This window comes from Carcharhinus amblyrhynchos, chromosome 11 (genome assembly GCF_965287045.1).
Source record: "Carcharhinus amblyrhynchos chromosome 11, sCarAmb.v2.hapA, whole genome shotgun sequence".
Lineage (NCBI taxonomy): Eukaryota > Metazoa > Chordata > Chondrichthyes > Carcharhiniformes > Carcharhinidae > Carcharhinus > Carcharhinus amblyrhynchos.
Window position 1 is genome coordinate 31,305,153 of NC_137334.1, and position 25,861 is coordinate 31,331,013.

The 25,861-nt window shown below is 40.9% G+C and overlaps 1 protein-coding gene across 1 annotated transcript in view; it reads left to right on the forward strand.

Moving 5' to 3' along the window:
• LOC145350003 (tomoregulin-2-like) overlaps positions 1-18,976 on the forward strand; it is a 105,272-nt gene extending 86,296 nt beyond the window's left edge. The window contains exons 6-10 of the mRNA XM_080198805.1: positions 5,916-6,064; positions 9,794-9,853; positions 12,238-12,364; positions 12,470-12,628; positions 17,924-18,976. Coding sequence (XP_080054931.1) covers positions 5,916-6,064; positions 9,794-9,853; positions 12,238-12,364; positions 12,470-12,628; positions 17,924-18,020 — 592 coding nt within the window. The 3' untranslated portion in view covers positions 18,021-18,976. The remainder of the gene's footprint in view (positions 1-5,915; positions 6,065-9,793; positions 9,854-12,237; positions 12,365-12,469; positions 12,629-17,923) is intronic.
• The last annotated feature ends 6,885 nt before the right edge of the window (positions 18,977-25,861 follow it).

Here is a 25,861-nt window from a genome sequence, read left to right on the forward strand (position 1 = left end):
AGGTTTCGGGAAACCCAGTGGCTGAGGGGAGACACAAAAGCTGGATGAAACAGGTGCCTGCACTACTTGTAGGCCAGAAGGAGCAGGAAATACTGTAGCCACCACCTGTCCCTCAGACCCCCACCTAGCATTCAATCTGACCTGCTCCTGGTAATTCAAGCCATCCCAATGCCAGAACCCCTGCCAACAATCAATGCCAGGCTCTGGCCTAGAGCCACCTGACAGCCAGCCAGTCTTCAATGTGGCTGATTGCAACGAGGAAATGGTTCTTTTTTTAAAAAAAGACCTTGCCATTAAATTCAGTAGGATCTGCAGGAAACCCATAACCTTGAGCTTCCCTGATGGTTACTTTCCCAGTAAGAAGTCTCACAACACCAGGTTAAACTCCAACCAGTTTATTTGATAGTAAACCCACAAGCTTTCCGAAATGCTGATTCAGAACAGAACTTAGTATGACCTGAATTGATCCAACTATTCTGTAATTATAAATGATCACTCTAATGCATCACCCATATCAGTCAATGTCTCTCTAGCCATTTTCCTGGCAACCCTGAGATTGAAACAGACTGTTGGCACCATCAGTGTCAGATTTGACCCCATGTTGAGTTTCTGACTGCATATCAGCACCATCAAAACATCTATTTCCAATTCTGAAACATCACCCAACTTCAACTCAGCATACATTTCTTTACTACCTCTGGACTATACTACCTTCTGGCATGCCTCCCATCCACAGGCTTAAGGTAATCCAAAACACAGCTGTCTGTATCTTAACTCGCACTAAGTCCCATTCACCAATACACCTGTGTTTGCTGACCTACATTTGTTCCCAGTCTGGCAAAGCCTCAGTTTCAAAATTCTTATCCTTATTTTCAAATCCTCCTGTGGTCTTGCCTTTCCCTATCTCTTTAGCCTTCTCCAGCCTTACAAACCTCTACCATATCTGCAATCCTCTAAGTCTGACGTCATGAGCATAGAATCCCTACAGTGCAGAAGGAGATCAATTGAGCTTGCATCAACAACATTCCCACCCAAGTCCTGTCCCCGTAACCCCATATATTTACCCTGCTAGTCCCCCCTGACACTAAGGGCAATTAAGTATGGCCAGTCAACCTAACCCGCACATTTTTGGAGTTGGGAGGAAACCGGAATACCCGGAGGAAACCCACACAAACACATGTAAACTCCACTCAGACATTGACCCTGTGGAATTGAGGCTAGAATTGAACCAGGATCCTGGCGCTTAGAAGCAGCAGTGCTAACAGCTCTGCCACCCCATCAATTTTAATTGCTTCAACATTGGCAGCTTTGTCTCCAGCATCTCTAGCTCTTTCCTCCTTTAAGGCCCTCATCTTCCTAGTATCTCCTTATGTATCTTGGTATCAAAGATTGTTTAATAATGCTCCTCTTTTACTACATTAAATGCGTTATACAATGCGGATTGTGCAACAAATTTGATCACATATCTAAATGAGTACAATACTCCAAATTCTTGCTAGTTAATTGACTCCCCTATGGAATACTTATTGCTTGTTTCATTGTTTGCTCATTCAAATTCTGATAAATGAATAGCTAGCTTGCTAGGAAATACTCTGCTTAGATCAGTGTTTTGTTCCAATCAGGATCTATTAACCACAGGGAATATAGCCCATCACAAATCTTTGCAGTGCACTAACAATGCAATATAAATCATTTAATATGCATAAAATTATGTACACAGAATGTGCAGTACAGAAAGATGCCATTCAGTCCAAACAGTTCATGCCAACATTTATGTTCCATATACCTTTGATTAAGTTTAATCTTCTTCCCTTCTCTCCCATATGCTTTCCCATCACCTTGAATCCATCTGTACTAATCTCTTCTGAGTTTCACATTTTCACCATTCTTTGGGTAAAGAAGTTTCTTTTGAATTCCCTATTGGATTTCTTGAGGAATATCCTATATCGATGGCCTCTGCTCTGCTCTCTCCCATAAGTGGAAAGCTTTTCCCTTTTATAATTTTAAAAACCTCAATTAGATCTTAGATCACACCTCATCCTTTATTTTTTGAAGAGAAAAGAGAATCAACTTTGTCAGTCCTTTCCTGATATGTACACGCATGCATTTCTTGTAGCATGTTGGTGACTTTCACTAGAACCATATTTTTATAACTGCAGACAGTACTCTTAAATGTGGCCTGACCAAGGTTTGATCGGGTTTAGCATAATTTCCCTACTTTTCAATTGTGCCCTTTTTAGAAATAAAGCCCACTGTGATCCTGTGCTGTTTAGTTTCCTTTCCTTGCTCTCAGAAAATGAATACAGTAAAGTGGTATCAGGGTATCACACTATTGGGTTCCAAGCAAAAGGTGAAAGGATACTGTTAATGTAGGACTATTTTAATACAGATGTTGGCCTTGATTTTCATTAACCTCTTCATTCTGAGAAATTGAAGTGCCAGCTACCACAAACAAAGAATCAGACCAACATCACATCATTCCATGATGCAGCATATTGCTGAGGGTACTCTCATAAGAATATAAGAAATAGCAGCAGGAGTAGACCATCTAACCCCTCGAGCCTGCTCCGCCATTCAGTAAGATCATAGCTGATCTGAAAGTGGTTCAGTTCCACTTACCTGCCTGCTCCCCATAACCCTTAATTCCCTTTTCAATCAGAAATCTATCTACCTGTGACTTAAACATATTCAATGAGGTAGCCTTCACCGCTTCAATGGGCAGAGAATTCCAGAGATTCAATATCCTCTGAGAGAAGAAGTTCCTCCTCAACTCTTTTCTATACTGACACCCCCCCCCCTTGTTTTGAGGCTGTGTCCTCTAGTTCTTGTTTCCTTTCTAAGTGGAAAGAATCTGTCTGCCTCCACCCTATCTAGCCCCTTCATTATCTTATATGTCTCTATAAGATCACCCCTCAGCCTTCTAAACTCTAACGAGTACAGGCCCAATCTACTCAATCTCTCCTCATAATCTAACCCCCTCATCTCCGGTATCAACCTGGTGAACATGCTCTGTACTCCCTCCAAGGCCAATATATCCTTTCGCAAATAAGAGGTCCAAAATTGCAAACAGTTCTCTAGTTGCGGTCTCACCAATACCTTGTACAATTGCAGCAAGACCGCCCTGCTTTTATACTCCATCCCCCTCATGATAAAGGCTAACATTCCATTTGCCTTCTTAATCACCTGCTGCACCTGCAGACTGAGTTTTTGCAATTTATGCATAAGGACCCCCAGGTCCCTCTGCACAGTAGCATGTTGTAATTTTTCACCCTTTAAATAATATTCCATTTTACTATTATTCCTTCCAAAGTGGATAACCTCACACTTGCCAACGTTATACTCCATCTGCCAGATCCTCGCCCACTCACTCAGCCTATCCAAATCTCTGCAGACTTTCCGCATCCTCTACGCAATTTGCTTTCCCACTCATATTCGTGTCATCAGCAAACTTTGTTACTCTACACTCGGTCCCCTCCTCCAGGTCATCTATGTATATGATAAACAGTTGAGGCCCCAGCACCGATCCCTGCGGCACGCCACTAGTCACCAACTGCCAACCAGAAAAGCACCCATTTATTCCAACTCTCTGCTTCCTGTTAGATAGCCAATCCTCAACCAACGCTAACACTTTACACCCAACTCCGTGTACCCCAATCTTCTGCAGCAACCTTTTGTGAGACACTTTATTGAACGCCTTCTGGAAATCTAAAAACACCACATCTACCGGTTCCCCTCTGTCAACTGCACTCATTACATCCTCATAGAAATCCAGTAAATTCATCAAACATGACTTTCCCTTCATGAATCCATGCTGCGTCTGCTTGATTGAACCATTCTTCTCCAGGTGTCCTGCTATTTCTTCTTTAATGATGGATTCATGCATTTTCCCAACTACGGACATTAAGCTAACCAGCCTGTAGTTACCCACCTTTTGTCTACTTCATTTTTTAAACAGCAGCGTAACAGTAGCTGTTTTCCAATCAGCCTGCACTTCCCCAGAGTCCAGTGAATTTTCTAATGCATCTGCTATTACTTCTGCCATTCCTTTCAGTAGCCTGGGATGCACTCCATCCAGGCCTGGGGACTTGTCTACCTTTAGTCCCATTAGTCTACCAAGCACTACCTCTTTAGTAACAGTAATCGTTTTAAGGACTTCACCCCCACAGTGCCACGACCATTAATGTTCGGTAAGCTATGTGTGTCGTGAAGACCAACACAAAAAACTTGTTTAAGGCCTCAGCCATTTCCTCGTTTCCCATTATTAAATCCCCCTTCTTGTCTTCTAAGGGTCCAACATTTACTTTAGCCACTCTTTTCTTTTTTATATATTTGTAAAAACTTTTACTATCAGTTTTTATATTTTGTGCTAGTTTAGTTTCATAATCTATCTTTCCTTTCTTTATCGCTTTCTTAGTTGTTCTTTGTTGTTTTTTAAAGCTTTCCCAATCTTCTAATTCCCCGCTAGTTTTGGCCACTCTGTAGGCATCGGTTTTTAATTTAATACTTTCCTTTATTTCCTTCGTTATCCACGGCTGGTTATCCCTTTTCTTATATTCCTTCTTTATCACCGGAATATATTTTTGCTAAGTACTGAGAAAAATCTCCTTAAAAATCCTCCACTGTTCCTCAGCCGTCCCACCAACTAGTCTGCGCTCCCAGTCCACATTAGCCAATTCCGCCCTCATCCTATCGTACTCCCCTCTGTTCAAGCAGACGACACTGGTTTGAGACCCTACTTTCTCACCCTCCATCTGTACTTTCTCACCCTCCATCTGTAGAATATCTCTGACTCTCATAGAATATGGTCCTGATTGTGGCCCTCTGCTAAAAGTGGAGTAATTCACTTATCCCTGATAAGTGGTAATGGAAGGGTCTGGAACAGGTAAAGTGGAGTGGTGTCATTTCCTGATCTGTTCTGCCAAACTGCATTTAACATGGCTAGTTTTGTGACGGCCTTATTAGTCAATGTAATCACGGTTATATGATGTACATGGGAACTCACTGGAATTTTAACTGGCTCCTCAGCCTGTTTTGGGCTTTCTGCCAGATAAAACTGTCTAGAAACCAGTGATGCATGCCTGGGTAAGTTTTTAAACATTTTCTTTGTGAGCTCAAGAGGAACAGGAGTGCTTCTCTGGGTCCCACAAGAAAAATCTGATCCTCTGACTTCTCCCTCCCTAAATCATAACCCACGTCAATTCCTCCCAGCTTCACAACTCTGCTCATATCCAATCCCGAATTTACCATTGTCAGCTAATGTCAGAAACATTGATTGTGGGTGTCACTGGGCCCACATTTTTAGCTAATGACTAAACTGAATGACTTGTTACATTTAAGAGTCAACCATGTTGTCGTGGATCTGGAGCCACTGAACAAGGTAAACATGGCAGATTTTCTTCCCCAAAGGGCATTGGTGTACCAGATAGTTTCTTGGTCATCATTTTTCTATTAATTCCATTTTTTTAATTTAATTCCAATTCAATAGGGATATGGGGCTGGGGCCTGGGTGGGATTGTGGTCAGTGTGGACTTGATAGGCCGAATGGCTCCTTTCTGTACTGTAGGGTTTCTGATTTCTATGAATTTCACCATCTGTCATGGTGGGATTCAAATCCTGGTCCCCTGGATTACTAATCCAGTGACAATATCACAACACCACCACCACCTCCCTTCTGCTTGCTGCATTTTACTAATGTGTATATTTATTGCTAAGTACTCTGCATCCAGGAGATTATTCTAAAGGACACTTTGCTTCTTATGAGCCCTCAGTGCAGAGTCCCAATGACAGGGAATGCAACACAGATATAGCACTATAGTATTGGCAAAGCAATCATTCATCCTGTCCTCCCTGTGAAAGCAATTCCTTGCTTGGAGCTCAAGATAATGTAATGAATAAAGCTCGTTTTTCTTGTCTAGGTGTGTGTGCAACATTGACTGTTCCCGCATCAGTTTCAACCCTGTGTGTGCTTCTGATGGTAAATCCTATGATAATCCTTGTCAGGTTAAAGAGGCATCTTGCCAGAATCAGGAATTCATAGAAGTCACTCATTTGGGAAGATGTCCAGGTAACTAAAAATTTGATTCCTCCATTTGGTACTTGAAATGTGTGATTTCAGGCATGATTTTATTTCTGCAGAACTCTATGAATATTATGTCAAAGTTCGCACTACAGTCTGAAATGACACAACCGTTATTGCCACTAACACAGAATTTCAGCATAATACCAAACTCTCTAGAAGAAACCAAGACAGCTGGACTGAAAGAACTACTGCTGGTTTACCATGAGGTAGATTGTGCTGTACGTTTGGATGGCACAGTGGTTAGCACTGCTGCCTTACAGCACCAAGGACCCAGGTTTAATTTGGGCCTTAGGGGACTGTATGGAGTTTGCACATTCTCCTCATGTCTGGGTGGGGTTGCTCCAGTTTCCTCCCACAGTCCAAAAATATTCAGGTTAAGTGGATTAGCCATGGTAAATTGCCCCTTAGTGTCAGGGAGAGTAGCAGAGTGAATACGTGGGGTTAGAGGGGTAGGGTCTGAGTGGGATTGTTGTTGGTGCAGACTTGATGGGCTGAATAGCATCCTTCTGCATTGTAGGGCTTCTATAGTTCTATGAATACTGGGCTGTTAACTGCTGATAATAACATACACAGCACAGATATTGCTGCAGCTGAAGAAGGATGACATTGAAAAACAGTTTCTCCAGAAATTCAGGCAGAAACCCTCCTTTGCTCATGTTCTACTGCACTGAAGGATGAGGACAGAAGAGAATGAATGAGTAACATTTTCCAAACTTTAACAGGAGCTAAATAGAATAGAGCTAATACTGAAGAGAAAATTATAGACATGGAATGAGACAGATAAGGAGGTAGAAAATGGGGAGAGCAGAAGGAATGGGGGGATGGATGGAATATTGAATGCAAAACAAGAAGGAAAGCAATAAGAAGAAACAAGGAGTGAGGACATGAATTATAGGTAACAAAAGAAAGAAGCCATTAAACAATGAGTGAAAGCTGGCGTGAGAGAATGAAAGAGACTAGAGGAAATGGGTAAGGGGGAGTGATTGAAATGAAGAGCAGAAAAAGTGAATGAGAGAGGGGTGTTGGGGAAAAGTTGGAATGACTGAATGAAAGTAGAAAGAGAGAGAGAAAATAAGAGGTAGAAATCTCTGGTTACAGAACTAAGTGGAAACAACACATTTTAACATCACAATGATGAATTCAGTTTCAAAATTACAATACTTTAGTTACAATGAGAATATTGGCGCACATAGTAACATGCATTATAGCATTGATTCCACAGTCAGGAGGAACTGGTGTTGAAGAGAGCATTATGGGAAATTATAAATGGACAGCTTGTGGCTTTTTAGTGATCCATTTAAACAGATGAAAAATAATGGGTTTTATGCATAGATTTCTCAGTGCGATCCCTGCAAGTGCCGGCCCTCAGTGAAAGCGTGGAAGTGTACAGTTTTCCCATCTATTTAAAATTTATAGCCTCTTGTCAGCATATAAACTATTTTATCACGTCTTGAAAAGTTGACCATCTGTGACCTACACATTCTATTTTCTCTCTCTCTTTCTACTGTCATTCACTCTTTGCATCTCTTCTCCAATACTCCTCTCTCATTCAATTTTCTGCTCTCCATTTCAATCACTCCCCCTTACCCACTTCCAGAACCAGGTCTTGGAAGATCTGATGTCATCTTATTATAAGCCATGCTAAGAAAGTGAATTTAAGTGAATTGCAAAAGTTAGCACAATATAGAGAACAAATTAATGTTGTAAACCACTGTCTTAAAAACTGCACATTGAAATTTTCTGACTTGGAGACTCTGAATATGTTGTGATCACTGTACATGGCTTTGTTTTTTTCCATTTCCAGGATAGACCAATTGAACCTTATTCTGGACATTATCGAATATTATTGTTTTTTCTTACTTTTTTTTAGATTTTACAATACATAAATTGTGACAGAAAGTTTATAGCTTGATATATTCAGAGTGCAATTTGTGTTTGTTTATATTTTCAACCACAAAATAAAGTATGTGGTTTTTTTCCAACTGACAGCTGGGAAGTTCTACATTGAGAAATTAATGTAGTCTGTTTGGTTCCTGACTATGTTATGATCTTACAACACATCATCTATGCAACATGCCAATCTATAGAGGTTGTATCATGTCTGAAATTTTAAAGTAAGTTTTGTATACATTTCTGGGATCAATTATATGATACGAATAACAATGGCAAATTCTCTATAACATAAGACAAAAAGTAGGGGTTTCATCAGTCATAATGATAACTCTGCTTTCTAATAGCATCATGCACTCAATTCAAAACTATTCAAATTGTACTACTCTTATCGAGATTTAAGTGAATCTGTTTATTTTCCAGTTTTGCGAAACAGTCTAGTTAGCAATCAATCTGGAACAGATGAGACATAACCACCGTCACTCCCTCCCCACCCCCCAACAATCTTTATGTTGATGTGTATACACTACTCTTCATTGCGTTAGAATTTATCAATATCTGTTTTGAAGGCACCACTTGAGTTAAATAGTGTAATGGAACAAAACAATTGCAAGAGCTTTTGATTAAGAGACTGAAGTATAGTACCTAGTTTTGGCTGGAAATCATTCCCTGGCTTTGTCTACAAGGATACCTTTTCATTTCTGCAGCATTCATGTCAACAGTGCTCAAGAATACTCGTATTCACTACAGTATACTGTACTACTATGAATGTACTACCCTAGGAGTATATTGACACTATCCATAGGAGGTATTAGCAGATGTTTTCCCCCATCCAATAAGGATAGTAGGAATCTGATGGACTGGGAGATCAGGCACAAAAAATAATTACTATTCAATTACTTGCACTTATCCCACAATTACTGACCCTGCCAATATATAACACAGTTACATTGTTTAACAAAAATGTAAAGAAAATAAGGATTTTGGCAATGATATTGGTGTTAACTAAATAAAAAGTTCATTATAATTTTTGAAATCTATATATATCCAATGACTTCCAAAGAGAGATTTTGTCAGAGCATATGAGGTGTAACACAAACTACTCCCCAACTTAGATTGCAGTGTCTTTCAATACATGAAGTACATATAATATGATTATATCAATCTACAATATTCAGCATCATATCTGTATTGTATTCTAATTAGCAGGAACTTTTTAAAAGAAATGCTTGTAAGCTAAGGATTCCACAGGGATAAAGGTGAAATTACTTGGATAGTGAGGAGAGCCAGTCTTGGGAGATGATGGAGAATCAATCATTTATGGGTCATAAATTTTCCTGCTTTTCTTGATCAACAAATGATAACGTGGAATTAACCTACAGGAAGAAAATGCCGTTTTAAAATAGTTACTTTTATACTTAACACATGAAGCCTCCAAACATGCAAGGCATCTTTTATTTGTAATTAGTGGTCCACTTTTATCAGGGAAAATTGTTCTGGAAAACTACCTTCTATAAACTAGCAACTCTAATCTTACTGATTTGCACATGACCCAGAGGGCAGCACGCTGCATCTCAGGATAATTAATTCAAGATTTAGGCTTAAAATTAAATGCCTTTGTGCAAATGTTTAATTAACAGTTAAATAAAATGCTACTTATTCCCTTGCAATTTTAACAGGAAAAATGTACATCTTACTTTCCAAATGTTTACTTGTAGAGAGAACTAATGGAAAGAGTCACAGGACAGAAATGTGTTGTTACCATGCAGGTTATCAGGGTGGCTGCAGTGTCTCTAAGTCAAATTTCCAATTTTCTTTGAACAGAAAATGTGACTACAGGTACAAAAACTGAAGATGGGCTTTATGCAAGAACTGATTACACAGGTACCCATTTCAATATCTAACCCTTTTGGGGGATATAGTTCCTATTTCAGCAATAAAGTTAAATTATGAAAAAAACTTTGCGGTTATTTTCTAATAATCTTAGGAGCTAAGAGACATCTAACATTCTTTACTCTTCCACAACTGTTTTTTAAACCATTACAGAATATCATTTATTGTGATATTTTCATGATTCAGTAGGCTGAATTTGATAGTTGGTGGCGGGGGGGAGGGGGGGAGGGGGGGTGCAGTGTATTGCCTGCCTCCACCAACATGTTACAAGAGTTAGCCAGCAGCTGTTAAACCTTAAAAGAAATCCCACTCTGTAGCGATAATATGCTGCCAGCAGGTTAAAAAAAAAAGGATGGACTTCGACACTCAGTTGGAAGAGGTCCTGCTCTCTGTGGCAGTCCCAGCAGTACTAGAACAGAGCAGTTGGCTTTGCTGTGAGCAGCCCCCATGAAGAGCTGCAATGGATTCTGCACCCAGATCCTGGGCTTTTAGGATATGAAGAGATCAGCAACCTGGCGAGGGGGAACGATGGGTTGGGTAACATCTTTGGCAGGAGTACCTGCTCACCCCATCTATGCCAGCTATTTCAACCCTTTTATAGCTTGGGTAGCATGAAATGTAGGTCAGTTGACTTGGTAACAAACTCAATTGCCCATTTTTTTAATGGTGGATGGGTTAATGAATTTGGCACCTACATATCCACAATGAAAACAGGGTTGGCAGTGGGCAGGAAGGGGGCATGGAGTTGGGGGTAGGGTGTTAGCGTGGATAGAGGATTGGCTGTCAAATAGGAGGCAGAGAGTGGGGGTCAATGGGTGCTATTCGGATTGGCGGTTGGTGACTAGTGGAGTGCCCCAGGGGTCAGTGCTGGGGCCTCAGCTATTTACCATTTATATAGATGATCTGGAGAAGGGAACTGAGTGTATGGTGTCGAAATTTGCTGATGACACCAAGATTGGTGGAACGGCAAATTGCGCGGAGGGTGTGGAGAGTCTGCAGAAGGATCTAGATAGGCTGGGCGAATGGGCCAGGAACTGGCAAATGGAATGTAATGTTGGCAAGTGCGAGGTGGTCCACTTTGGTAGGAATAATGGTAGGAAGGACTATTACTTACATGGCGAAAAACTGCAGCAGGCGACGGTGCAGAGGGACCTCAGGGTCCTTGTGCATGAGTCGCAAAAACCCAGCCTGCAGGTGCAGCAGGTGGTCAGAAAGGCTAATGGGATGCTGGCCATCATAGCGAGGGGGATTGAATATAAAAGTAAGGAGGTCTTGCTGCAGCTGTATAGGGCACTGGTGAGGCCGCAGCTGGAGTACTGTGTGCAGTTTTGGTCGCCGCACTTATGCAAGGATATTTTGGCCTTGGAGGGAGTGCAGAGGAGGTTTACTAGGCTGATGCCGGAGTTGAGGGGGTTGAGCTATGAGGAGAGGCTGAATAAACTAGGCTTGTACTCGTTAGAGTTTAGAAGAATGAGGGGAGATCTCATTGAGACGTATAAGATGATGAATGGGATGGATAGGATAGAGGTGGACAGACTCTTCCCGCTCAAAAAAGACAGTAGGACTAGGGGGCACAGCCTCAAGATAAAGGGAGGGCGGTTTAGAACGGAGTTGAGGAGGAACTTCTTCACTCAAAGGGTGGTGAATCTCTGGAATTCTCTGCCCGTTGAAGTGGTGGAGGCTGCCTCGCTAAATATTTTTAAGACGCGGGTTGATGGGTTTTTGATAGGCAAGGGGATTAAGGATTATGGGGAGAGGGCGGGAAAGTGGAACTGAGCCATGACAGATCGGCCATGATCTTATTGAATGGCGGGGCAGGCTCGAAGGGCTAGATGGCCTACTCCTGCTCCTATTTCTTATGTTCTTATGTTCTATTTACCTGCCCTCCTGCTAAATTGTGCAAATGATTGGTGATCCTTACAATTATTCACAATATGCTAGAAAGGGAGAAACATCAGTAAGATGTTTGTTTCTAATAACTCTTCTGGAAAGTTCAGATAGAAAGTTCTGCATTGTTGAATAAGTCTGCCAAAATTCACTGTCTAGGTTTACATTAAAAACAGCCACTTAAATGAGAGGTGGAGGAGAATGAACATCTATGGAGTTAATACATAGTGTGATTCAGGACAGTAGTACAGAAAGTTGCTGGCCAAGAACTTTAAAGCTGAATTGCTTTTGTGATCTCAATTTCATAAGTTAGATCTTGTTCTCTCTGAACTGCAATTTATTATATTTGTGCTGTGATCAATCTAATCTTAATGTCATTTTTTTTAAGGTGAGGTTCGTACAGAACTCAACCTTTTCTGTCTCTAATTCTTGTTTAAACTTAAGTCTTTCATTATATTTTATTTACTGCCTACATTTTATTTTACCAGAAAAAAATGCCAATAAATTAGAAAAACCTGCCCGGGGACTATATATCCCATGTCCCAATCACTTGGATAATCTCTGTCTGCATGGAAAATGTGAATACTTGATTAATAAACAGGAACCATCTTGCAGGTAATGTTTAGACAATACCATAGGTAGTCAAAGTTTTGTGATCTTTGTAAACATCCCTTCTTTCAATATTGTATCATTTTCTGTCCAATTATTCTCATTTTGCAGCTGTGAAGCAGGTTTCAAAGGACCACGTTGTGAACAAAAAGAGTTTAATGTTTTGTATGTAGTTCCTGGAGCTGGAAAACTTCAGTATGTCTTGATAGCATCCATCATTGGAGCTGTGCAGGTGGCCATCATTTTGATTGTAGTTCTTTGCATAACAAGGTAATCTCACTCAAATAACTTGACCAATTTTTAATGAGTATGATAATCAAGCATTTCTCTGATCTCGATCCATTACCATTTTGTACTGCTGAAGTGGGTAATGTTAGTTTTGTGAAGCAGTGTCTCATTTCAGGCACCTGGGTTCCGCATCAAGCGTTTTGGCAGATCCTGATTGGCAGCAAGAGTAAGCAGTGCCCTGCAATGTTATTAATCTGAAAGAGACTGAGTCTGGCTTGCATGTTCCTTTGTGACTTCATGATAATATTGAGAAATCAGAATGACAAAACTGGGAAAGCAGGTCTCTAAGGGAGTTATCCGTACCTGCAACAAAAGCGTAGGCACACATTTAAAATCAGTAGATTGAAGAAATTTTGCATGTTTCCACAGAGCATTAGAAATTTGATTTTGAAGGGGAATGGTGAAATAGTAGTGATTTTACAAGACTAAGGACACAAAGACCGAGACAAGTACTCTGGAGATATGAGTTCACATTCCACCATGATCACTGGAGAGAATTTAAATGCAAATAATTACATAAATCCAGAACATAAAGCTAGTCTCAGGCGTGATGATCATGAAACTATTGGATTCAGAAGTAGAAATCTGCCCTCCTTATCAGTCTGGTCTGCATGTGACTCCAGACCACAGCAATGTGGTTGACTGTTAGCCACCCACTCATTTGTATCAAACCACAATAATAAAGCAGAATAAGAATAAAGCTGGACAGATCACATGGTGTCAACCTAGGCACCAGACACAACAAAAGCATACTTTGCAAAGTTGCTCCTGCCCAGTCTGCCTCACCAGCAGCTGGAGCTTGGACCAAATTTGGAAGTGCTGTCCCAAAGACAAGTCAAAACATAGTCATGTTCACCAAATCATACCTTAGAACAATGACCCACATTCCTCCATCGCCATCCTCTGGTGTGCCCTGTTAGAGTCAATAGTATACAATTGGATAGGAGTGGCCCCAACAATCCTCAGCATCAGCTTTGAACCTAATGAAGTCTCATGGCCTCAGGGCAAACCTGGGCAAGAAAACATCTTACTGTACTACCTACCACCCTTCCTCAGTTAATGAATCAGTACTCCGAGTTGAACACCACTTGCAAGGGCGCAGAATATATTCTGGGTGGGGGACTTCAATATCCATCATCAACAGTTTCACTGCTACTGACTGCTGCTGACCTAAGAGCATATCTGCAACTAGAATCGTAGAACGATAGAATCCTACAGTGCAAAAGGAGGCCATTTGGCCCATCAAGTCTGCACCGACCACAATCCCCCCCAGGCCCTATCCCCATAACCCCACGTATTTACCTTAGCTAGCCCCTGACAGTGAGGGGAAATTTAGCATAGCCAATCCACTTAACTTGTATATCTTTGGACTATGGGAGGAAAGCAGAGCACTCAGAGGAAACCCATGCAGACACGGGGAGAATGTGCAAACTCCACACAGACAGTGACCCAAGCCAGGATTCAAACCTGGTGCTGTGAGTTAGCAATGCTAACCACTGTTACCGTGCTGCTGCCGCCCCAACAAGTGAGATTATCACCAAGAAAATAAAATCTCTTGCCATTGTCTTCATCAGTCTATCTTTTGCAGATCTATTTGTTCTTGATAGGACTAACGATCACAAATGTCCCTGTGAAAACAAATCCTGTTATCATACTGAGGACACACTCCATCAAGCTATATGCACTAACACCATGACAAATGGGATAGATTTAGAACAGCTCTCACAACTCAAAACTGTAGATTCATGAGCCACAGTGGGCTATCATCATCAGCAGCAGAATTGTTTTCAACCACAATATATAACTTTATGGCCTGTTGTATCCCTTATTGGATCCCATTACTATTAACCAGGGTTAGTCCACTTAAGTTAGTGGACTAACAACCCTGGTTAAATGAGGAGTGTAGGAGAAAATATCAGGAGCAGCATCAGATGTACTTGAAAATAGAGATGTCAACCTGGTGAAGATAGTACACGTATGTTAAACTGTGGAAGGAGCATGCTGTAGATAAAGTTAAGTGGTCCGCAACTAATAAATCAGATCAAAGCTCTGAAGTCCTAACTTGTCCAGTCTTGAATGGTGATGGACAATTAATGAGTAATGAAAGGGGGCAGCACTAAAAACATCCCCACCCTCAATGATGATGGAACCCAACATTTCAGTGCAAAATACTTCTGCCTGATGTTGCCATCATGATTAATGTCAAATTTCAGTCAATTCCATGTGAGATCAAGAAATGGCTGAGCACTAGATACAGGAAAAGTTATTTGACCTGGCAATAACCCATCTTTAGTGCTGAAGACTTAGGCTCCATAACTAGCTGTGCCCTAGCCAAGTTACCCCAGTACCTGTGCAACACTGGCATCTACTTGACAAAGTGAAAAGTTGCCCAGGTATGTTGGTCCACAAACTCACAGGACAAATCAACATTCAGCAGTCTTGCACTCAATCATCAGCAAACTGATTGATGATGTTGTAAAAATTGCCATTAAGTGACACTTACATAGTAATAACCCGTTCACTGATGCTCAGTTTGGGTTTTTCCAGGACAACTCATCTCCAGACCTCAATATAGTTTTGGTCCAAAGATGTTAAAAAAGAGATGTATTCCAGAGATGCAATGAAAGTGACTTCCCTTGACTTTAGGGCAGCACTTGACTGAGTCTGGTATCAAAGACCACTAGTAAAGACAATGGCAATATGAGGAAAGTTCTCCACTAGCTGGAGTTACACCTTGCGCAAAGGCAGTAGTTGAAGGCCAATCATCTCAGCACCAGCGCATCATTGGAGGAACTCCTCTTCAACTGTTACATCAATTACCTTCCCTCCGTCAGAAGGACAGAAGTGAGAATGCTTACTGATGAATGAACAGTGTTCAACTCAATTCACAACTCATCCGATAATGAAGTAGACTGTCCCTGCATGCCATAAGACATAAACAACATTCAGGCTTAGACTGATAATTGGAAACAATATTTGTGCCATGCAAGTGCCAAACAATGACCATCTCTAACATGAAAGTGTCCAATCACCTCCAATTGATATTCAACAGCATTACCATGGAGACATCCTCAGCCATAAATTTTCTGGGGGTTTCCATGGATCAGAAATTTAATTGGACCGGCCATATAAATAATGAAAGAGCAAGCCAGTGGTTGGGAATTCTGCAGCAGTTAACTTATGTCCTGACTCCCCAAATTCTCTCCACCATCCACAAGGCACAAGTGTGATGGAATACTCCCCACTTGCCTGGATGAATGTAGCCCCAACAACACAAGAAGCTCAACATCAATCAGGACAAAGCAGTCTGCTTCATTGGCACACCATCCATCTTAAACAATCACTCCTTCCACCATAGGCACAAGGTAGCTGTAATGTGTACCATTTACAAAGTGCACTGTGGCAACTCACCAAGGCATCTAATACCCCAAAAATAAGGGCAGTAGGCACATTGAAACACTACCACTTGCACATTCCACTCCTAGTCCCAGAAACACCCTTCCCAACAGCATTGTGGGTGTAGCCTACACCTCATGGACTGCAATGGTTTAAAAACAATAGCCACATTCCGTGAATGTTGAAAAAAAATGCTGCTGATTTAACTGCAGACATTGTCATTAAACTATGAATAGTCAGAAAATATAAAACTACAAGTCAGTAGCCTAAGGTTTGGGATTTATTGTCAGTTTATTCTTATTAATATGTCCAAAGCTTTGGAGAAATAAAACCTCACTTAATTAACCTTGAATTCTGATTGAAATTTATGTTGATGTAGTTAAAGCCAGAGTATATTTCCATAGCAATAGGAACTGGTTCTTCTACAAACCAAACAACATGCAAAAGGACCTGTCTTTCCTGTTTTATATATAATGAGTGATTTGAGATGCATTGAAAAAGGATCTTTGTTTACTTTGGCTCTTTACTTAGCTTATGTAATTATGCAGGGTTGAATTAAATTGTTGGTCAAGTCATGCCACTAGGGTCAAAAACTGGAGTCAATCCTGCTCCAGTGGGCAGCAGGACTCCAGAGCAGCATTTTCTCACTATCCAATTTAAGGACGATGTCCTTCCCCTTAGTGCCGACGGCTTAGGTCAGCAAGCCAGCAGTTCAACAGTACCAATGATAGCAATGGCCATTACTAACTCTGCAACACCAGGGAGGGAGTACATCAATGGTGCTGCGCCCTGGATGAAGTGAGTTTCATTGGTGTGGGGAACAACCATGTCCAGGCAGGCAAGCTGTAACAATCGGATTTGGGGTGGTGTGCTCTGGCAGGTCTGTTGCTGCAGGGGCAGCCATTGACGCCAAAATGGGCCATCCATGGGCCATGGAGTGCCCGTCAAGGAGGGCCTGTATCGCAGAACCTCTTGAGTGGTCATTGTACATGGCAGCAAACCCTCCCAGTGTGGACAAATCTCTATGCAGCAGGAGATGACTCTTAATTAGCCACATAAATTACTCGATTAACTGCCCGCTAGGCAGCTACATCATTAAGGTGCCTGCTGCTGGCAATGTGCCTTGGTGACCAGGAAGATATCAGGCTCCTCTGCTGACAGTACCTCTCCATAAAGCCATCCCATCACCAACAGGTTAGGAAAATTCAGCCCAAAGGGTAAGAATTGTTGCCAAGATTTGTATTTCTCGTCATCATGCAGTGATTCCAGCTGGCAAATCTGCATGTTTGTGCATTATGGTGAGAACAAGTTTGGTTTTGGATGTGATGATTAGCTTGCCTAACACTCACTAGTGAAGCTCATATGTGAAGGATCAGCAGTGAGGCCACGTGCCAGTGGACTGCTGATGTCAACAGAAATGCATAATAATATGCTACATTATAGGCCTTGGTTCTTCAACTAAGTTCCAATTGATGAAATTACTAATTTAGCTGAACAGGCTAAATTCCCTGCTCTGTTCTGTGAATTGCACCCCATTGATGAAAGATGGAAAATATATAATCCGGAATTCACCAACCTCACCTGTGACTGGGATTCTCGTCCCGCTACAGTGAATGGAGATTTGGCTGAGCAGCAAATTCTTCATTCATACAGGCAGTGATACTGGGACACCAGAGACTGGAGAATTCTGGCCAAGGAGTCAGTTTTTTTATATATCAAAACAATCATGTATATATTGAAAGATTCAAATTGCTTCTACAACACAGCAGTTCTTAATTATTTATTCTCGGTTAGAAATGTGTTGCAGGAATGTATAAATTGCTTTGAAGTAATAGATCATTTTCCTATGCTATAAATTAGTAATATTATTCTTATCTGCAGAAAATGTCCTCGGGGCAACAGAATTCAAAGACAGAAGCAAAACGCAACACATTACAGTTCCGACAACACAACAAGAGCATCAACAAGATTAATTTAAAAAAAGCATGATTGTACAGCTGCAAAAATAATTAGACACAGTTTGGACTATTATCATACAAAATGGAACAACACATGTTGCCTTGCATTTGTGGTATACTACACCAATGAATACATATACTACAGTTATATTTGATTATGTCTGGATATATTTCAAATAGTATATACTGTCTTGATGTGTTTTCTGTAACAAAAATAAATGGCTAACGATTTATATCACAATATCGATTTTAATTTGCACATGAAGTACTATAAAGCTGGACTAATGGAAAATAAATACTTCTGTGATGTTTCTGAATTTTTTAAAGATGAAACGTGCTTTGGATTTTTTTTAAAAAGCAAGCAATTTGTAATGCTCAGTCAGATATTACCTATGTTAAGTAAAGAAAATAAGAATTCTATGCTGTTAATTGAAAATTAATTTTGGGAAGCTATGAGTTAATGACCAGAGCTTCTACCATAATTTTTTTTACTCACTTGTTACCAAGGGCAGTGAGCTTTATAAGGTCAATGCTATTTATCTGAATTCAGTAGTATTGTATACATGACAGTGTAACACATGATAACAAAAAGAACTCAGTTAAAAGGCTCTCTCGGTTTAGACAGATAAACTATAATAAGTGTCATTAGTGAAGTATCCTATTTTATATTGTGTGTGCTTTTGCACTAGCATTACTCAAAATGCACCTTTTACATAAACACCGGAACATACATCATAAGCAACTTTTACCAATTGATTACAGGTCACCCAGGCTGGTTAGTCAGAAACAATGGTTTAAATGTGTTGCATTGACCAAAGTGGTAGTAACTAGAGGATCACACATGTACTTTTTGATAATGACAAAGAATAGTTAGGGCATTGTTTTGCTCTGTTTTGGATCCTCATTTGAAATATACATTTCCAGTGCTAACGTTTCATAATAAGATGACAAAAATAAAAATATTACTTCAGCAATAGGGAGTTTTGAATTGTTTTCTTAGTCTCTGTTTACTGTCACCTAACCATGCCTTTCCTCATCCTAAACTGGATCTGCATTTGAAAATTGGGAACATGACTTGCATCTTTAGGATTAGACATCATTAATTAAGCATTCAACTAGATTACTTTTAGATCTAGCACAGTACAAAGAGGGTTTACATGTCTGCCCTGGCATATGTTTAATAATCCCTACACATTACACATGGTGACAAGTGTAAATCAAATCTCCTTCAGCAAAGGGAAAAAACAATATTTCCTATATGAGTCATGTGTGAGTGCTGGTTACTTTGTAGACCATCTTCTGTTTTTTGTTGGAAGCATGTGTATCTTTTAAACATAAAAGTATTTGATTCAAATTTTTCAGTAAAAATAATGGTGAAAATAATGGCACTCACCATTATTAAAATAAATGTGACAGTAACGTCCAGCACCACAGATGCAGTTAAACCCAGAAATTGCCCAAGCTGGACTGAATTAAATTGATTTATTATTGTCACATGTATTGAAAAGTATTGTTTCTTGTGAGCTGTACAGACAAAACATACCTTCATGAAGTACATAGGGAAGAGGAAAGGAGAGAGTGCAGAAAATAGTGTTGCAGTTACTGATAGGGTGAGGAGAGAGATCAGCTTAATATGCAATAGGACCATTCACAAGTCTGACGGCAGCAGAGAAGAAGCTGTTCTTCAGTCAGTTGGTACTTGTTTTCAGACTTTTATATCTTTTTCTCATTGGAAGAAGATGATTGTTTGGGACACGTGGGGTCCTTGATCAAGACACTGCTTGACTAAGAGCCAATGTAAGTCAGCTGGCTGCTTTCCCAAGGCACTAGGAAGTGTAGATGGAGTCAGTGGACAAGAAACTGATTTGTGTAATAGACTGGATTGTGCTGCATTCGCAACTCTTTCTAGTTTCTTGTGATCTTGGTCAGAGTAGGAGCATGCCAAATTACCTGTTTCATCAGACATTTCACAATAACACTATCTTGCCAAGAGTCTTCAGCATACAAATACATGAAGTTGCTGTACTTTACTTATTAGTGTTACAAGTAGGCTGACATTAACACTGCAATTAAGTTACTGTGAAAATCCCCTGGTCTCTAGACACACTGGTGCCTGTCCAGGTACACTGAGGAAGAACTTAGCATAGCCAATCCACCTAACCAGCATGTCTCTCAGACTGTGGTAGGAAATCACATCACCCAGAGAAAATCAATACAGACACAAGGAGAACATGCAGACCCCACACAGACAACTACCCAAACTGGGAATTGAACCCAGGTCTCTGGCACTATGAGATAGCAGTGCTAACCAATATGCCACCATGTGGCCCTACTTATGAGCTTGATACACACTAACTTATCTAAGCAAAGGTTGGGGCTCCTCCATTTTGATATAAGTACACTTTTAATGACTGAATAAATTTTAAATACCTCTCTGGCACTGAAAATTAACTTCTACAAGTAAGGATTCCCATTTGTTAATATTTCAATTATTATTGTTTTTAGCCTTTTGCATTTTTTCTCCTCCTGCCATCTTTCTTTATGTACTTTATGTATCTGATTTATTTGATCTGAAGATTAACTTCCTATCATATATTTGCATCATTGCTAAGGCCATAATTTCACCCTCTCAACCTATCTGCTGCTGGAACCATTATTCATGAATTGGATACTTATTCTCTCTTCCAATGTACTCATAAATGATCTCCCACATTCTACCCTCCATGAATTTGATGTTATCCCAAACTCTATTGTCCATGCCTAAACTTGCACCAAGTCCTGTTCCCCTATCACCCATGTATTTGCAGACTTGCATTGGCTTTTAGTCAAGCAGTGTCTTGATTTTTAAATGCTCACTAATATTTTCAAAACCCTCTTTGGCCTCCCTCTTCCCTGTTTCTATCATCCCCAGAAAATCTGCAATCCTCTAATTGTGGCCTCTTGAGCTTTCCCGATTTTAATCACCCCACCACTGATGGCCGTACCTTCAGTTGCCGAGGTCCAAAGATCTAGAATTACCTCCATAGACCTTCCTCCCTCCACCTCACTTTCGTCGTTTAGGACATCACAGAAAACTGACCTCTCTGACCAAACTTTTTATGATCTAACTTAATGTCTCTTTTGGCTCAGTGTCATGTTTTGTATTGCATCAGTAAATGATATCGGGACATCTATTTGGTTAAAGGTGCTATATACGTTATTTTAATATATTTTCACATACCTTTTTCCCTTTGGAGAGTAATGGGGAAATGTTGGAAGGATTAGCAGGCTAGTTATCAACCTATTGATACCGCAAAACAATCCTGGAGTGGGACTTGAACCCAGAGCTTATGACTCAGAGATAAGGACCACACCGGATATATATCTCGTTGGCATTGAATGGGCTATTCTAACTTAATCCTGGTTCAGAATCTGAACTCATTCATGATTATTTTAAATCTGATTGGTGAGGGGAATACACAATTGCTTGCCCCATTCACACAGTTATGGATTCCCTGTAGAAGATACTGTGCCAAAATAGCTTTCTAATCACAAAATAGACGAGCTCCAAGTTGCAGTGCAAAAGCCTAAGGAAAGTCTGTGCGCAAGTATGGCTGAAATGAAAGGATGGTAACATTTATTGTCCGCTGAAAGCAAAATCCAGTCCATCACGACTGAGTTATTATTAGTGCAGTTTGTAATAATTAGTATTAGTATACTAACTAATCCTAACGTGTGCAATTTCCCAAACATAAGCAAAGCTGCATTTCAAGTAAACTTTTAATTTTAAGAGACTTACAAAATTACGCATAAATTCGCAAGCGAAAAACACTTATTTTGCACATATCCAGTCAGTGTTTTTGATCAGGCAATATTTATTGCTGGTGTAGTTTTAGCACAGTTCGTGTGGTGCTGCAGGGCAATGAAGCATTAAAGGATGTGCATGCAAGTATGTTATAATTAATTTTGGTGATAACCAACACCTTTTCGTTAACTAAAATTATAATCAAAGAAAGTTATTTCATTGCGAAAATAAATGCAAAAGTATATATAAAAACTAACTGAAGTTTGCGCAACTAAAATGACATTGTTTTTAATCAATCACCAACCTGTTCTCAAACGGCACCTATCTCTGCATTGTTGGCATCTATACTTATGCTAAGAAAAAAGTATTAGATTAAGATCTATAACAGAATGCAGGTGAACGTAAATATCTTTGAGGCGACAATGCTCTGCTCTCCACATTCCTTTGGCCATTGCTGAAAGGCAAATTGTATAAGGACAAGTGAAGACACCATTTGGTTCAGTTGTGCTGACCCTCACGCATGATCAAAGAGCCAACCTGTTCTCTTTGCTCAAACTCACGTACAGTGAGCAGTTATTTAGGAACAGCAGCAGTTTGCATCCTATATCCCTGCATATAAGGTATCAGCTTCAATTAAGGATCAGAAAAACTGCAATTGTATCAGTGTCAATTGCAGTCCAGATTTTTAATGAAAATGTCGCACGCGTATATACATACATTATATAAGAAATATATGCACACGCACTCTCTCTTCCCATCATTGCCTCTGCAAATGTAAGCAATTTCTCTTCCCCTTTTCTCCCTTGCTCTACTGAAACTAATACGGAGCAACTCTGCAACTCCCAGTCACCCAACATGGGCCAACACCCATTATGAGTCAGACAGACACACATACTCGATTGAATCCACTTGCAGCAGCCAGTGTCCCGTCGGCGGGCCTGGAAGTGAGCGGGATTTCTGCTCGGACGCAGCGAGGCTGGCTCCGTGTGATTATGCGGCAGCCAGACATGCAGTGTGGAGCAGCGGGGCCAATTGGGCGAGGACGGGCAGGAAGTGGTTAGTTAACTCAAGGCAGTGACAGGTCGGTGCACCATGTGAAAGGGCACCTGGACATACAACCAATTCCTGCTAGCTAGTGGCATCATTCTGTCCGTCTGAGAAGAGGACTGAGAAGTAGAATTGCAGCCGAAAATTTTTCCACCCCACCCCAAACAACAACCCCCGACCATCAATTCCCCCATCACCACCCTCCCTCCGCCCCCGCAACACACGCAAACAAAAAAAACACAAATATAATCAGGACAGGCAGATATGCACACAAGCAGAATGCTGAAAAATCTCAGCAGGTCTGACAGCATCTGTGGAGAGAGGATAGAGCCAACCTTTGGAGTCCAGATGACCCGCCAACATCCGCAATATTTTGCTTTTATACACACAACCAGGTTCAGACAAAAAAAACACATAAGGAACAGACACACAGACAATCCAATCGGAGACAGGATCAGTCAGGAAGAGCCTGGTACATATCCAGACTTAATCATGGACAGGCAGACACGTACATACATCCAGGGACACAGAAAAACACACACACAAAATCAGGGACAATCAGATACAGCTGATCAGAGACAAGCAGGCCCATAAATACAAAACTCAGATACACACAATCAGGGGCAGGCAGAAGCACCTAATCAAAGACAGGCAGGTACACAAACAAAAATCAGAGACATGCAATCAGGGACAGACAGACACACAATGATAAGGACAAGCATGTGTTAACTGATCAATAACTGTTGGAGCTAGCCCATCTCAATACTTCAGTGTTGGTAGCGAAATATGGCAGGACCTGTCAAATCACCTTGAAAGATCTCCATCATTGGTAAAAAAGGTTGTGTTCTTCAAAGATAAGATTCTTTATGTAGCTCAAAAAATGTCAAGAATAATTGGTCAAGCATGGGAATTAACAATTAATTAACACAGGAATTATTTAACATAGGAGTTAATAATCAATAATAGAGGAGCAGGCAGACACACAAAATCAGGATATGCAGGCACACACTAAAGAATGACAGCAACAAGTAGACACCACACACAACCAGTGACAGAGGCACACACACACAACGATTGGCAGAGGCAACCATGGGTGGCACGGTAGCACAGTGGTTAGCACTACTGCTTCACAGCTCCAGGGACCTGGGTTCGATTCCTGGCTTGGATCACTGTCTGTGTGGAGTTTGCACATTCTCCTAGTGTCTGCGTGGTTTTCCTCCAGGTGCTCCGGTTTCCTCCCACTGTTCAAAGATGTGCAGGTTAGGTTGAATGGCCATGCTGAAATTGCCCCTTAGTGTCCTGAGATACGTAAATTAGAGGGATTAGCAAGTAAATATGTCAGGATATGGGGGTAGGGCCTGGGTGGGATTGTTGTCGGTGCAGACTCGATGGGCCGAAGGGCCTCTTTCTGCACTGTAGGGTTCTATGGTTCTATAACCAGGTATACAACCAATGACAGACACACACAATCACCGAGACATCCATTTCCATCTTCATTGAAGGAACAGGCAGATATTCAAGCATAAAATGCCTGTGTAAGTTAGACTGGATGTGGAGATGCTGGCGTTGGACTGGGGTAAACACAGCAAGAAGTCTCACAACACCAGGTTTAAGTCCAACAGGTTTATTTGGTAGTATACACCATTAGCTTTCAGGGCTTGCCCCTTTGTCAGGTGAGTGGGAGTTCTGATCACAGACAGGGCGTATAAAGGCACATACAGTTTACAGAATACTGATTAGAATGCGAGTCTTTACAGCTAATCAAGTCTTAAAGGTGCAGGCAATGTGAGTGGAGATAGCATTAAGCATAGGTTAAAGAGATGGGTATTGTCTCCAAACAGGACAGTGAGATGTTGCAAGCCCAGGCAAATCATGGGGGTTACAGATAGTGTGACATGAACCCAAGATCCCGGTTGAGACCATCCTCATTTGTGTGGAACTTGGCTATCAGTCTCTGCTCAGTGACTCTGCACTGTCATATGTCGTGAAGGCCTCCTTGGAGAATGCTTACCCGAAGATCAGAGACCGAATGCCCGTGACCGCTGAAGTGTTCACCAACAGGAAGAGAACAGTCTTGCCTGGGTGTTCATTCATCCATTGTGATAGCGTTTGCACGGACTCCCCAATGTACCATGCCTCGGGACATCTTTTCCTGCAGCTTTTCAGGTAGACAACGTTGGCCGAGTTGCAAGAGTGCTGCCCTGTACCTGGTGGACGGTGTTCCCATGTGTGATGATTACTGTCCTGTCTGGAGACAATACACATCTCTTTAACCGATGCTTAATGCTATCTCCACACACATTGTGTGCACCTTTAAGACTTAATTAGCTGTAAAGACTCACATTCTGATCGTAATTTTGTAAACTGTGTGTAACTTTATATACTCTGTTTGTGATCAGAACTCACATTCACCTGACCAAGGGTCAAACCCCGAAAGCTAGCGGCGTTTACTACCAAATAAACCTGTTGGACTTTAACCTGGCGTTGTGAGACTTCTTACTAAGTTAGACTGGCACTCTTCAGTCACTCTTGGAGCAAATCCATCAGCGTTGATAGCAAAACATGGCGGGACCTGTCAAATCACCTTAAAAGATCTCCTTCGTCTTGTAGAAAAAAGTTGTGTTCTTCCAAGATAGGTTTGTTTACGTAGCTCAAAAATGTCAGGAGCCATTGGTCAAGCATGGGGATTAACAATAAGTTAACACAGGAATTAACTGCAGAGTTGTGTCTATGAAGTGACGAACCATCCAAACACACAAGCTGCTGAAAAGAATTCCGCTTACAGCAAGTTCTCTACTTTCTGACAATACACGGAAACCAGTTGTGTAAACTCGGGCAAATGCGTAAATTTAAAGGCTGCTATTTAGCCATTACCTTCTGGGTGACATAACACCCAATCAGTGTAATGAAGAAGTTAACTGTCCGTTTTGTTCCTTCCTTGAAACCTTCAGTTTCAAAGTGATTTGTCTTCAACGACGATAATAATCAGATTCCAAGTGCTGCACTCTGAACGGGTTGAAAGTGACTGCT